We start from the raw sequence: 14,958 nt of genomic DNA, 5'->3' as shown, positions 1-14,958 counted from the left end.
TTCAATTTTTACAGTATCTTTTGCTTATTAAAGTATCAAGTAAAAGTACAGAATAGTTAACAAAGCACCGCCCTTCCCTATCTTAAGAATGCTTTTCTAATTAACGCTATTATTTCAGCACTGTATTTTGTATAAGTAACCAACTTCCTTTCAAATTTCAAAGAGTCACATAGTAATTTTTTTTTTTTTTTCAACTTTTAAGAGAAAATCAAAATGGCAGGCTTTTTCACGTAGAAATGAAAATGTAGGTGGATTTAATTTTGTATTTCATTTACTTTTGTTTTTTGATCTAAAAGGCACCAAACATTGATGTTAGTGCTTTTTTTTTTCTTTCCTTTGACAAAACTCAATCATGTTCTGCAAAGTAAAAACCAAACTTAACACAAAAAAATGGGACTTCACAATTGGATATAGTTTAAAGTAAGACCCATAAGCTACACAATCATTTTTTTTTTTTACTATTGATGCGCCAATATCTCTTCCTATCTTTTTTTTTTTTAGGTGGTAAGGGACATCATTGCTGAACTCTGTAGTAACCTTGACATCACTGACCCCATCGAAATCGAAGAATACACTTTGTTCATTTTTATCTGTAAGTAGTTTCAAGAATTACAATTTTTTTTTGTTGTAATAATTGATTATTAAAGATGAATGCAGTTATATCACGCTTTTTTTTTACTTGAGGGTCACCACTTATCAAGGCCCGTAAGGTGGTATTTAGTAACAGTTCATCATATATGGAACAGTTCATCAAAAACTTGTTTATGTTAGACTTGAAGACAACCATATTGTAGTCAGCTGGAAAGCAGGAAAACAGAAGATAATTCCACAGGCGTGCACTTCTAAGAAAGAAGCTTTGTTCATGGAATCTACGTTTAGGTTTAGGCACAGATAAAGAGTGAGGGAAATTAGTGATAGTGTTTTCTGCTAGATGGGTATTTCTTGCAAGTGTCAAACTGGAGTCATACTGCCAGAAATACGAGTCATAAAAACCACCTTAATTTTTTTTTTCTTGGAGTCACCACTTATCAAGAGCTGAAGGCCACTCGAGGATAAGAGTAAATGAATGAAAGGTGGTAATGTAGTAATTGTTAATGGTGTAAATTGGATAGAAGTTGATTATTTATGCAAACGACTCAACACGAACTTGTTTACCTTAGATCTGAAGGCTACCATGTTGTATTCAACTGGGAAGCAGGCCAACAGAATAGTATTCCAGAGGCAGGCAGTTTTGTCAAAGAAGCTTTGTTCATGGACTCTGTTTAGATTTAGGCACATTTAGATTTAGAGTGAGGGAAATCATTTATAGTGGTTGTAGCCAGCCGAATATTTTTGTGAAAGATTGAAGCTAAAACGAGCACTTATCGTGAAAATAATGATACGCAGAGACGTCTTTTCTGTGGGAAAGAGGTTGCAGGGAAGAGAAAAGGGCATTGCCTACTAGGTTTCAAAGTCGGTTTTGAACTCTATCAAGGCTGGATAGGGTGTGCCAAACAGCTCCTGCCCAGATGTGGCAACAGTACTTAATTTAATTATTTATGGAGACGGCTCAACAAGAACTTGTTTAGATTGGATTTGAAGGCTACCATGCCATATTCAACTGAAAAGTAGGTCAGCAGAACAGTGTTTCCCAAGCAGGCAGTTCTAGGAAAGAAGCTTTTTTCATGAACTTTGCATGATTTTCATCTTGATTTTCATCGACTATTTAAAAAAAAGCTATCTACACTTTATTAGTAGTAGCAGCAGCAGCTTACATTTAAAAAAAGCATTGTTTCATAAGAATATTTTTGGCTTAGTTAACAGTTAACTAACAAGATGCTGGCCTAGATTATTCTCCATGAGAAACAAGCCGACCGCCATATTATCGGTTAAACCGCTCGTAAAAAATAAATATTTAAGATGAAATAAAGAACATTTAAAACTACAAGGTACCTTCAATAAGTTTCGAAACTTTCTTGTACAAGGCATTTAAAATTGCCGTAGACTCTTGAAAATTTAGTATGTTATTGCTATACATCTTATAAGATGACTGACCAATTTTTATGTTTTCAGGTTCAAATGAACAGCTACAGCAGGAATTAGAATACGCCCTACTAAAGCTTGATTTTCACAGCTGGTGAATTTCAAAAATGCAATCTGGATGTGAGGACACTTTAGAAGAACAATACAATAAAATTCTGGTTAAAACTTGGAAAAAATGCCACTGAAACATATACTTTTGGATCATCTTGCATGAATTGAGCATCAGTTTTTCAGTGGCATAAGAGATTCAAGGAAGGCAGGGAGTCTGTAAGGGATGTTAGGAGGTGTGGAAGGAGTAAGGAAGTCAGAACAGATTGGTCAAATAAAGAATTTTATGGAGAAGGACCATCGTGTGCCTATAGAAACAATAAGTGCACAGTTTGATGTCAGTGTGGGAACTGTACATACAATTATTTGCAAGGAACTGAAGACGCAGAAGATCTGTGCGAATGCACCAGTCCACAACTCCATTCTTGTCACAGAGTATTTGACCAAGATGGGCATAAAGGCAGTTTCTCATCCTCCCTATAGTCCAGACCTTGTTCCCTGTGACTTTTGGTTATTCCCTAAGCTCAAGGGAAACCTTACAGGTTGTTTTTATGAGACAAGTGAGGAGATTAAAGACGCTGTGATGAGGGTCATTGACATGTTCACACAAGAGAACTTCCAGAATTTGTTGTAACGATACAAGTGCATTGCAGCCAGAGGAGATTACTTCGAAGTGGAATAGAGTTTCATGTGTGTACTATCAATAAAAAAGCCCATATGAAAATGTCTGGAAACTTATTGAATGCCAGGTAGGTAGAAAAGTAATTTGGTAGACATTTTTTTTAAACGTTTCTCTTTAAAAATTTAAAAAATAGTTATTTGTTTGGAGTCGTTCAAAGTCCACCCCCTAAAACAAAATAATCAAACCAAACGCCATGAATATATTGAAGATATAAATAATTTTAAGCAGAAATTACTAGGTTTGGCATTAAATAATCCAAAAAGGGTTGATATGCCATAAAACAAAACAACCAAACCAGACCCCAGATCACTACATAGTTTTTTCTTGCACTGACTCGTTCTTCCAAATCCTCTGGTTATCCACATGGTTCCTCACTGTTCCCACACACATGCTTTTCCATTGCTTGCTACCTACATGTCCCTTTTTTCTCTCCATTTTCTTTTCCTTCTCTTCCTATGCTGTGACGTCAGTTTGCACACTGGCAAAGTCATTTGCATATGTGTCATACGGCTATACAAAAATAATGATAAAAAACTAACTTATCCTTTGGAAATAAGTAATCATGAGGATCTTATTCTTAGCAATGTGATCAGGATATTATTTATCATTGGTTGAGAAATGAAGAAAGATTACTTCACCTTTCGTTTAAAAATCAGGAAATTTTATTTTGCATAAAAAGAGTATTGGTTCAGTTTTTGTATTAATCATTGCAAAACCATCTAAGTAAAAGACAGAGAAAGAATTGCTATGTAATGTAGATCACTTTAAATTCAAGTACAGACTATGGCTAGTAAGTACCTAAACGGATAAGAATATACTCTAATGCATGCCTTAGAGGCAGAAATATATAGATGTTTAGTGATAATGACTTTCTAAACGGTCAGCATGTGAAGATTAAGGACTGAGAGCTACAGACCCTACTCCAAAGGCGTGTGTAATGTATGAGTTTTAGAGGCAGCTTGGGAACTAGAGCAAGTTGTTAGTTTTCAGGAGAGGTGATTTAACTTACAGAATACAGGAGAGTTACACATTAGAATATACAGCTTCAAGTGAAGTTTAGTTTTAAAAAATTGGAGGGGGCATGCAAAACAAACAAAGGCAGTCGTCTTGGAGATAAAGTATCTATTGGATATACGTAGCAAGCCGGCAGTGGTTTTTTTACTGTTATGGTTGATTGGCTGTTTTTGTTTTACGGCATATCAACCCTTTTTAGGTTATTTAATGCCGAATCCAGTGATTTTGAAGAACAATTTTTTTAATAGAATATATATATATATATATATATATATATAGTCATCCACATACAGTACTGTTTCGCTGTTTCACAGCTCATCAGTGCGGCTAGACAGGCAACTACCTCAAGCCAGGATTGAAACCCGACCGTTTGTACGGCAGTCAAGGCTCCTAACCATTACGCTATTGGCGGCTGCTTGAACGAGTAGTGAGTTTAACGATGTTATGATATCGTCTGAAATACCTCCGCTCGATTTGTTTACACAAAGAGCGTCGCTTATATGCTAATGGTAATTCGTGTTTCACTTCTTAATATGCTCAACTCAAGGTGAGGAGCACTATAGTCATCCACATACAGTACTGATTCGCTATATATATATATATATATATATAATTATTTTTTTTTTTACTATAATAATTAAATACCTACAGACACTAGTGTTTCATCCTTTCGGGATTCTTCAGTGCAGGGTGTCACGATTACTACCAGTCGAACGATTCGAACCCCGCGACACGAGACATCTCTGGCTCGATTAGCGGATGCCATATATTTTTTTTTTTTTTCAAGTCGGTTTCTATTTAACTCATAATTGGGACAAGAACTACCACTCCGGTCAGAGTGGACTTGGGAGCAATAGCAATTAAAGGATGGCTCCACACTCCCTGAAGCCGGCAAGCTGGGGCCTCACCATAGTTTAAGGTCATATTCAGGACCTGTACTGTTATGAGAGAAACTATTAGTACATGGCGAGTCATAGTAATACTTTTAGGGGGGCATTTAGGTCAGGTACAAAGCATTTTGTATCTATTCAGAAAATGTGCCTTATTTGGGGTGAATAAAAAAAATGTTATATAGTATATATATTTAAGTAAATTCTTGGTACAGCAAAATGGAAGGAGAAATTTCAGAGGAAACATAATTTAATTTAAATACCAAAGAAAACAAAAAACGGGCAGGTGAAATTATTAAAATTTCCTTAAGGCCTTATCGTCTGACCCTCTAAGAGGAAACGTCAGAATGATAAATTAAAAACTAAGAAACGAATGAGGAAAGAAGGGAATTTGGTATCAGTTGAAAGACCAGTGAAAAAAAAAAAATCTCACTGTTCAGGTGGTTTTAAATCAATAAATATTTCCAACTGATGTTTCAAAATCTTTTGTCTACACAGGCTGGGTTGAGAGTTATTAATGACTAACGCCTCAATGATATTGAGATGATAGTTCGACCTCGCACTGTATAAAACCGAAATATATATATTTATATATAAACGACATCAAGCCGGTGTATGTTAGATCACTGGCATATTTAAAGTTATGGACTCCTTCCAACAATAAGGGAGAAGATGATTTTCATAAAAAGAAATTGAGTACTTGAGAGAGTATAGAAGAAAATCCAGGAGTAACGACATTTGAGAACGAGATCAGGAATTGAATTTAAAAGATGCAAACAATTTTAAAAGTTCATCTGGTGTCGCTGCTAATATACTTTTTTTTTCTTTTCTTTTTCTTTTTTTTTTTTTTAGTTACACTTTCACCCCAAACCAGGCATGTTGCCACTTTGATGTAGACCTAAGTTGTAGGGCTACTATGTAGGGAGTTGAGCAGCAAGGTGTCTGTTTACATTACACTTGAACTTCTGCATGTCAGTACAGTAGGGGAAGCAGGAAGCCGGAAGAGAATTCCAAAGTCCTGCAGTTCTGGGGAAGAAGCTATTAGAGTAAAAAGCTTTCTTACATCTAGGAAACTCAACTGTGTAGAGGTGGGACTTCGCTGCTTGTCGGGTTTGTCGGGGGTATTTTCATCGAGGGGGTACAAGGGCTTGCAGTTCGTCAGAGCATCCATCATTAAAATACTTGTAAAACAGGCAGAGGGATGCAACATTACGTCGGTGGGACAGGGGCTGAAGTTTAGATGACAGTTCGGGACCTATTAGGTTGGCTACTTTTGGACCCTGTCCTGGGCATTGGGCTAGAATCGAAGTGTAGTATCTGTGCTGTGCAAAGATGGTACAATAATATCATGAGGTTTGTGTTTGTGCTATACATCTATAGAATAATATTTCAAAATCCTGCAAAACACGGACGAGCAAGAATGCTTTATATTGGAAATCGAAAAAACAGATGTTAATTCCATATAAGAGCTTTATAATTAATGTTCCAGGAGAGCTCACTGCATTAGCGTCTTCGAATAAATGTTATATAGTCGTGTATATATATATATATATATATATATATATATATATATATATATATATATATATATACACGGCACCAAGACGGTATATGTTATATCGTCGTGAGAAAGAGATGAGGGTTTAAATACATCTCTTCATGAAATGTGTATACGTGTGATCGTCTATTCATGAGTGTCTTTGAAAGCAACATACATGGTTATCAGGCATCGTCCGGGATTGCTTTATGCAACATTTAGTCTTTGTAGCATTAAATGTTGTTATCCATTTAGAGCCCCAAGCCACTCCAGACTCCAGTGTAGTGCTGTCGTTATTCTTTTTAAACGGTGTCATTAGATTTTAACACTCAGACCCACACATTGTATCTAAGAAAGTCGCAAAGGAACAAAAAGAAAAAAAAATTTGACAACTTTTCCAGTTGAAATAAAAGGCACTTATTAACGGTACTTTCCAAACAAAGCATTGCATCTTGTTTTAAAAGTTTGCCATGTGGTTGCATCTTGTTTTAACAGTTCCTCTTGCATTGACTCGTGTTTCCAAATCCTCTGTTTACCCACATGGTTCCTCACTGTTGCCGCACACATGCTTTTCTGTTGCTTGCCACCTACATGTCCCTTTTTTTCTCTCCGTCTTTCTTCTCTTCCTTTACTGGGACGTCAGCTCACACACTGGCAAAGTCATTTGCATACATGTCATGTGGCTGCTGCTGTTAAGTATGCATTAATAGCCCTGTTACACAAAGTAGTTTCTTTGTTTTTGTAAAGATATAGGATAATCTTTTCTGTGAGTAACTTTTCAGCACAGTAGATGAAGCCCATCTTCTTTGCAGCAGCTTTAGCAATGTCCTCAATGCATCGCGTCAATGTTTCCAATTACAGCCAGCCAGCCAGCACGGCCTTAGCCGAGATAGAACTCACCACACGAGTTTGTAGTGTAATTCAAATCTTGTCAGTAGCTGAATACTTGATGCTTCGCCGGGGCTATCAAGAGTATTTTTTATCATGACGACCATGGCTTAAGAGAGTCCCATCTACTCTCGATTTCGAATTACCCAATTATGGCGCATCAACCATTTTGGGGGATTTATAAAAAAAAATGGGAACCAAACATGTCACCATTTATCACATCCGGAACAAGAGCTCTCTAAATGCATAACAACAGACACAAGTCGCATATCTTTCTGGACTGTTTATTTTATTCAGTCACCATGGTTTTCTACAATCAAAGTCACATTGTTTCTCATCCTTAGAAGGAGGGTGGGGTCTCTATTTTGGTATAGTTTTAGCTGTCATTTATTTCTCTCATCACCTCCACGAGAACTCTGCCAATTCATTTTCTCAGAGAATCAGAGACAGATTTTTTTTCCAATCTGCTATCTCTAACTCCCTGAAACACACTAACTCATAACAATCTTCCCCTAAAGTCGCATTCCACGAATTGTTCTGTGACGTGGCACTCCACATCACGCTATGTCAGTGATTGCTTTGTCTGACCTGTCTCTCTAATTTTGTTATGACATTTTTTGGTCTCCAACAAAGAAGAGATTGGACCTAGTAATTAACTCCCATTCGTCCGTTTTCACTTTTCTCGATAACCATGCCTTGAAATTTTTTAAAATTTTGCACAAATATTAGTCATGGTGAAAGTAAATTTTTCACTTTTTGAGGAAGACTTTGCATGCTCGGCTTGTTTATAAAGAAACAACTTGCCTGTGCTAATAACGTCTAGTCTAAAAACAATGAACTCCAATTTCTAATTCTATATATTGCACTGGCCACAACTGCTAGTCCATGTACGTTAAGCCCATTATACGACATAACTCGGGTAAGATGTTATTTGTCATAGAAATCGTTGGTTGAGAAGACATTTTATATAGTTGTTAAAGGATAGGTGTTAATATTAAATTAAGGATTTTTTTAATTGTTAAAGGAAAGAAGCTTAATCTTAGTAGCATTAAATGTTATCATGTACTTACAGCCTTATTTCACTACATACTGAAGGTCATTTTCTAGGGTTCCGGTCATTACCTTAGATATGTGTACTAGTGATATATGACGATTCCAATATTTTTCTCCAATTCTGATACAATTACAGAGTCCCTACTAAATTCCAGATCCTGATACAATTACCGATTCCGATTCCAATTCTTTATAAATCTCTTAATATTTAACTATATAGTTGAATTTTTTTCTCCGATTACCGTAAAACAGCACATGTTAAATGTGCAGATATTTTCCTAAACGTAAAAGTACACGTGTGTGTGTGGGGTGGGGGGGGTCTATCGATTATAGCTTCACTGTTGGTTTAAAATCAATAAATATTTATTATTTTATCATGATTACCAGCAATGGAAGATTTCGCTTTAAACAAAATAAAATAAAAAAAGACAATACAAAAGAATCGTTTTGGCATCGGAAAATCGGTACAATTTGCTAACTATTTTGTAAATAAAATTTTTTCTCCATTTTAAAACAAGGCCCCTTTTGACTTTATTCGTTTACTTCCCCCTTTTTTAGTCTTTGATTTTTTTTTGTGCTGGCTATTCGTTTCACATTGAATTTATCTGAACACGGATAAATTTCCAACACTAATCATGGCTATTGGTGGTTGAGAAGGCTTATTGTAATTGTTTAAAAGAAAGAAGCTTAGTCTTAGCAGCATTAAATGTTATCATCTATTTTCGACCCCATTCCACTACAGACTAAAGGCCGTTCTCTATGACTTCCTGAGTCCTGGATATGACCTTAAACTATATCCAATGGTGAGGCCCCAGCTTGTGGGGAGTGTGGAGCCATCCTTTAATTGCCATTGCTCCCAGGTCCACTCTGACCCGGAGTGGTAGTATCTGCTAGGGTTCCAACTATGGGTTAGATAGAAACCGATTTGAAAAAAACAAAACAAATATATTCTATTAAAAAATTGTTCTTCAAAATCACTGGATTCGGCATTAAATAACCTGAAAAGGGTTGATATGCCGTAAAACAAAAGCAACCTATGATTTCCGCCATTTTTCCCTTCATGTCTTTTATAGAGCATTGTATCATCCGCAACTATATCCAATGTGGGTATAGTGCCTCAGGATCTCGAAGTGCTATATCAGGACAATAAGGTTTAATCCCCAGAGATAAGTCCACACCTAACATCAAAGAAGGAATGTATCTTTTATTATTATTGTTGTTGTCTTTTCAAAATTCTCTTTGCAGATCCGGGACAACCGAATGCTCAGATCCATCGGCTGAGTCGAGATGAATACCTGCTGGATATGACGGCTGATTTACAAAGGAGCAAGAAACCTTATGAAATAATGCTCCAGAGAATGGTCTGGTTTTTCCCAATCCATTCCATGAACAACGAGACCTACGCGAACCTAATCTTTATGCAGGTGAGTTCCTCTAAGGAATTTTTGCCCCCTCCCTCTTCTCAGCATGTACTATATATATATATTTTATTTTTAAAAAATAATTATCCATTGACACGTGTTTCGTCGTCTACGACTCGGCTGAATCTAGCGAGATTTGAAATCGGGACCCGATGGTAAGAAGCCTAAACCCTTACCCCTCGTCCACCTCGCTGACTGTTCGGATATATCGCGATTTACTTATATGTTAGTTGTTTTTGTTTTTTCGATACGTCTTGAATGAATTCAATTATTTATGAAAGTGCATTTTTACCGAAATGCGAGTTGGGAATAATTTTCCCTTTAACCAATTTGGTACCCCCACATATATATGTATACATATGTGTGCTTGAATATATATTCAAGCACGTCTGATTGAACACGACTGAGTTCTTTTTTCCTATTTTGTTGGATATTTTTTCAATTCACCGAGTGGTCTTTTTTATTTCAGCTGGCATGTTGCATATTATGGTGCCCAAAAGTTGTTGTTTGGCCATATTTTTTTCAAGCGCTTTCAATCAGTACATCTGATCGTCGTCAGGAGTGATTGTTGCTGTTGCCATTTTCTTTATTGAGGCTTTGTGTGTTTATAGTTTTTTCTTTCTTTTTTTTTTTGTTGTAAAGGTGGTGGGTGTGGGGTAGGGGCGAATTATTTATTTTTATAATTTATTTTATATTTTATTTAATCAGTTATTTATTTACACCAATCCACCAACCAATAAAAATATATTACATATCAAATAAACAAATATAAACAGATATTTATTTCATTTGAAATTTATAAATATATTTCGAAGATACACTTCATCATCAGTATGTCTTCTTTTTTTATTTTTTTTTGCGATGTTGTTGTTGGCGCATAGAATCAGTAGAAGTCCGTTTGTTGTTGTTATGGTAGTCTTTTCAAGTACCGGAACGGTGGGTTGGTCACGTGGAATTCACGTTAGGGTTTGTGTTCCTCGATAGAAGCGCTGGTTGAGTTTGAATAAAATAAATGCGTATTAGATACGTTTGAAGCTAAAAACAACGCGTTATTACTTTTACTGATTCTATGCTCCAACAACAACATAGCAAGAAAAGAAAAGAAAAACATACTGATGATGAAGTATATCTTCAAAATATATTTATAAATTTCAATATAAATTTCAAACAAAATAAATATTACGCATCAATATGTCTTTGTCTTGTCTATAATGCTATTATATAGAAACAAATATTTTTCAAAATGACAAAGAGCTTCTCTTTATTTATGCGTTTTTAATTTTTTTTTTTTTTTTTTTTTTTTGATTTTCCTTATATTTTTGTCTTGTGACGGTATATCTCTGTTGAGAAATTCCAAAAGGGAATTTATTCGTGAAACGTATCATATGAAAAAAAAAAAAATGAACGTGTCAGTCGTAGAATTATCACGACCAAGTAGCACTTTACCCAGGTTCGGGACAGTAACTCCGTCGTGGAATATTCTTATAAGATTCACGGTTGATGAAATACCAGGCCATTAAATAACGGAGCAACACGGCCATATATATATTATGCACACGTCATTTATTGTTCGTTAAAATTCAACAACCAAAACAAAGAAATAATAATAAAAAAAAACGTCCAACAGGTCAAAGAGCGGGGGGGGGGTTAACGATAAAGAAAACTGTTCAAATAAACATAGCCTCTTTTTTTGTTATCTTCTTTTATTCTATATGAAACAATGGTTAAGTCATATGAGGCAGCAGAAAATATTCAAAATAAGAAAAGAAATAATTCAGTTCATCAAGTCAACATTTATGAAGTAAGAGGGGGGGTAAGACGATATTGCAAGATATTTAGCTGTGAGGACATTGCATCCAATCGATGATTAAGTATCAGAGAAAAATCGGTTTTCCGATTTTATGGTGTGAGGCAGTCTCGCTTTACTGACGTGCGATCTGATGCCTTTCAATGTCCGTTTACCCTAACCCTAACCTGTCTACCTTTATTTATTTTTTTATTTTTTCTTGCTTATTTCTTAGACACCGACATTGGGATGATTTGACGAGCAAGTTTGCTGGGCCTCTCCCAATCGGGGATGCATCTCATTCCAACATATCTGAGCCAAAGTGTATTGGCAGTTTTTGACATATTCCCTTTTCGGCTCGAGGGATTGAGTCTAGAATTGAGCGAATCATATTTGCTGGTGTTAATAGCATCTTTTGTTGATGTTCGTTTTTCGACGTGATCGGTTTCGTGTCTTTTGCTCGACTAATGTGTTTTGTGCCCCGCGCATCATTCCCGCTAAAATTTTTTCTCTTCTTTTCCCCGCACGCTGCTTTGTTTGGGGGGGGGGTGAGATGTATGGGTGACGTCTCGTCATAGCCTTGGTACGTGTTTTGACGAATGACTCGGTGGATCATGTGGAGATGTGCGTGTGTCTGATTTACTTCCTTTCGTAGGTTTATTACGTGGATATTTCGTTGCCGAATGTCTCGATAGCGGTGGGGTGGGTGTGTCTGAGTAATATTTAAAATAAAATTCAAGGAGAGAGGGGGGAATAGCCACTTCTGCATCATACTTTATTTTCTTGTGACAGGGTGAAAATAAAAAAAATGAATCTAAGTTCCATAGATATAATAAACGCTTTTCAATTCATTGCCGAATCATCGTATTAAGTGAGCAAGCAATTGAACAAAATTGTAGAAGAAGCAGTATCTTGATAGCAGTTATGCTTAGTATTTGTAGACTGTGTGGAACAGTTAATGAACTAAATTCTGGTGTCAGAATTTGAGTGACTAGATAACGATTACATTGGGCATTTTAAAATATTATTGATAGACAATATTAATTCTGGGTATTGAGTTTTTATGTAGAGAGTTTTAAATTTGTTTTGGAATATATTATTTTTGTATTAACTAAAAATTGTTGTAAATAAAAGGAGGGACAATAAATTTAGTTAGAATTCACAAGATGCATGATGAGGTGATGGGATAGGATAATGGTGGCAAAACCAATGTAGCTATCAGTTTTTGTTTTTTTTTAATTTCCCATAAAAAAGATAATAAAACTGGAAAAAATGAAAAGGCACAATAAACAATTATACTTTAACAATGGAAAAATACTGTCTAGATACAAACAAATTATATATATATCATACATATATGTGTGTGTAATTTGTGGGATTTATCTATATATATAGGGTGTTTTTAGAGGCAATAAACTTTAATTTGATAAGTCTATTTTTATTGCAGATTTGGAAACTTTTTCTTATTTTGAGTTCAGTTTTGTTTAGCAATTCATCATGAAGAGACTGGCCCTCAAGCAGCGTTTGCAAATGATACGATCAATTTACTGAGGGAAACATTTGATGAATGAATAATTTCACAAAATGAACTTGTAAACTGACCTCCTCACCCATCCGATTTAGTCCTTTGTAAAGTCTCATGTCTATGCTGAGAAACCAGACACAACAGACCACTTGGAATGCATCATTTGACATGTTATTTCCAAACTACAGCCGAATTTAATGAATAAAGTTTGTAAAAATTAGACTTCTAGATTATGCCATATACCCAAAATGGCGTTTAAAGTAAAAATGCCAAAAATTAATCTTTGTAATAAACCACATATTTGTATAATAAAAATATTTTTCTTGGATTTATTTGAATTTAAAAATCACCGCCTTTAAAAAATAAAATAACACCATATATATATATATATATATATATATATATATTTATATATATATAAAACATAATTGTACCCCACTCACTCTTCCAAGGCCTTATTTCGGTTGTCTCCAAAAATCTATATACCTATGCAGAGTCATTACAGAAGTAAATAAACATATCACAAATGATTGCCTTTTCACAGATGCAACAGCCTCTTCGATGTTACCATGGGTTCTATGATGTGTCTGAAATTTCAAACAGATATTGTTATTCTACCCTACCTTGCCAGAATAAAAAGAAAGCACTAAAGAGATAATATTTTAATCATAATTCAGAATAAGTTACATCAATGTTTGTATGCATGCACTGCACAGACCGCGATCATTCATTCGTTGTCTTTGTTAAAATTCGGTGTTTGATTTCAACACTAGACAATGGTCTCAATCCATGATGTTACAAAAGGATTTTCCTACTAAAACAAGGTCATAACTGCATTGTATGAATCGTAAAGTATCGGGACATAAGACCCCCAGATGTTTCGATTGAGATCAGCTGGAAAGTGAAACGGATAGTAATTTGTATTGTTTTTAAAAAATTTTTTTAAATATCTAAATTCTATAAAACATTTTTATTTCCAGTGCATTCGTGATTATCTTGGAGGTAACCTTCTGCTGTTGAAGAAAGGGACATTGTCAAAGGACAGCCAATATGTTGATGTGAGTACCGAGTACTTTTTTTATGTTTATCAGACAATATGGTTAACAATCGAAAAACCGTTAATAAAAATACATAATTGTACCCCACTCACTCCTCCAAGGCCTTATTTTGGTTATCTCCAAAAATCCATTTTCCAATTCCCAAATCTTTGGGGAAGTTAATTTATTATCAAATTATGCTAACATTAAGTATCACAATAGGATGAACTGGAACATAGTAATCGGAACATTATTTTGTGTCCTATCCCGTTTTGGTCCTGGATGTGACCTAAAACTATATCCAATGGTGAGGCTCCAGCTTGCGGACTTTGGAGTGTGTGGAGCCACCTCTTAATAACCATTGCTCCCAGACCCACTCTGACCCAGAGTGGTAGTACCTGTTAGGGTCCCAACTATGGGTTAAATAAAAACTGGATTTGGCATTAAATAACCTAAAAAGGGCTGATAAGCCAACCCATCCCGTTTTAGGTTTTAGTTAAGTTCAAAATCGAAATTATGTTTCATAATCCTTTGGGTCAACCTGTTTTGGTAAATATCCTCAACATAACATATTTAATAACATTGTTAAACCAAATTTAAATATGTTAAATGGGGACTTTTGGGGCTCAATGGGTAAGGGGGAGGAGAGGCAAATGATGGACTTCGTCATTTCTTTTTTTGCATGATGCCGAACTTAAATTTACATATGTTAAGGCCTAAAATTACATCGTTTGTTCATTTTCACCAGAATTTGACACCCCCTGGGGACTTTTGGGGCTAAATGGGGGTGAGAGGTAAATGCTGAACTTAGTCCTTTTTTTTATGACTCATTCATTGTGCACTCACAGGGGACCATGCATGCTTCACTTGTTCTTTTCGTTTTTAACTGTATAGTAGAACCCCGGGATACGGCATTAAAAATTGGTAACAAAAACAGTACAGTATATAATATTTATGTATATAATCAAATAACATTATAAATAACACCGCAAGGCGAGGCAAATACCGTAACCAGCGGTCGGAAAACATCGTATTCCACATTGTAAACTGACAAA

The 14,958-nt window shown here is 35.4% G+C and overlaps 1 protein-coding gene across 2 annotated transcripts in view; it reads left to right on the top strand.

Annotated features, from left to right (window-relative positions):
* Nucleotides 1–14,958, top strand: part of LOC145258327 (unconventional myosin-XV-like) — a 597,738-nt gene that overhangs the window by 559,555 nt on the left and 23,225 nt on the right. For both annotated transcript variants that reach the window (XM_080116477.1, XM_080116478.1), the window contains exons 54-56: nucleotides 502–592; nucleotides 9,380–9,558; nucleotides 13,847–13,924. In XM_080116477.1, the coding sequence (XP_079972603.1) occupies nucleotides 502–592; nucleotides 9,380–9,558; nucleotides 13,847–13,924 (348 nt within the window). The remainder of the gene's footprint in view (nucleotides 1–501; nucleotides 593–9,379; nucleotides 9,559–13,846; nucleotides 13,925–14,958) is intronic.

The sequence above is a fragment of the Euprymna scolopes genome, chromosome 33 (assembly GCF_053919585.1).
Source record: "Euprymna scolopes isolate OS-2025 chromosome 33, ASM5391958v1, whole genome shotgun sequence".
NCBI lineage: Eukaryota > Metazoa > Mollusca > Cephalopoda > Sepiida > Sepiolidae > Euprymna > Euprymna scolopes.
Note: the sequence above shows the minus strand (reverse complement) of the source record. Positions and strands in the feature narration are given on the sequence as shown.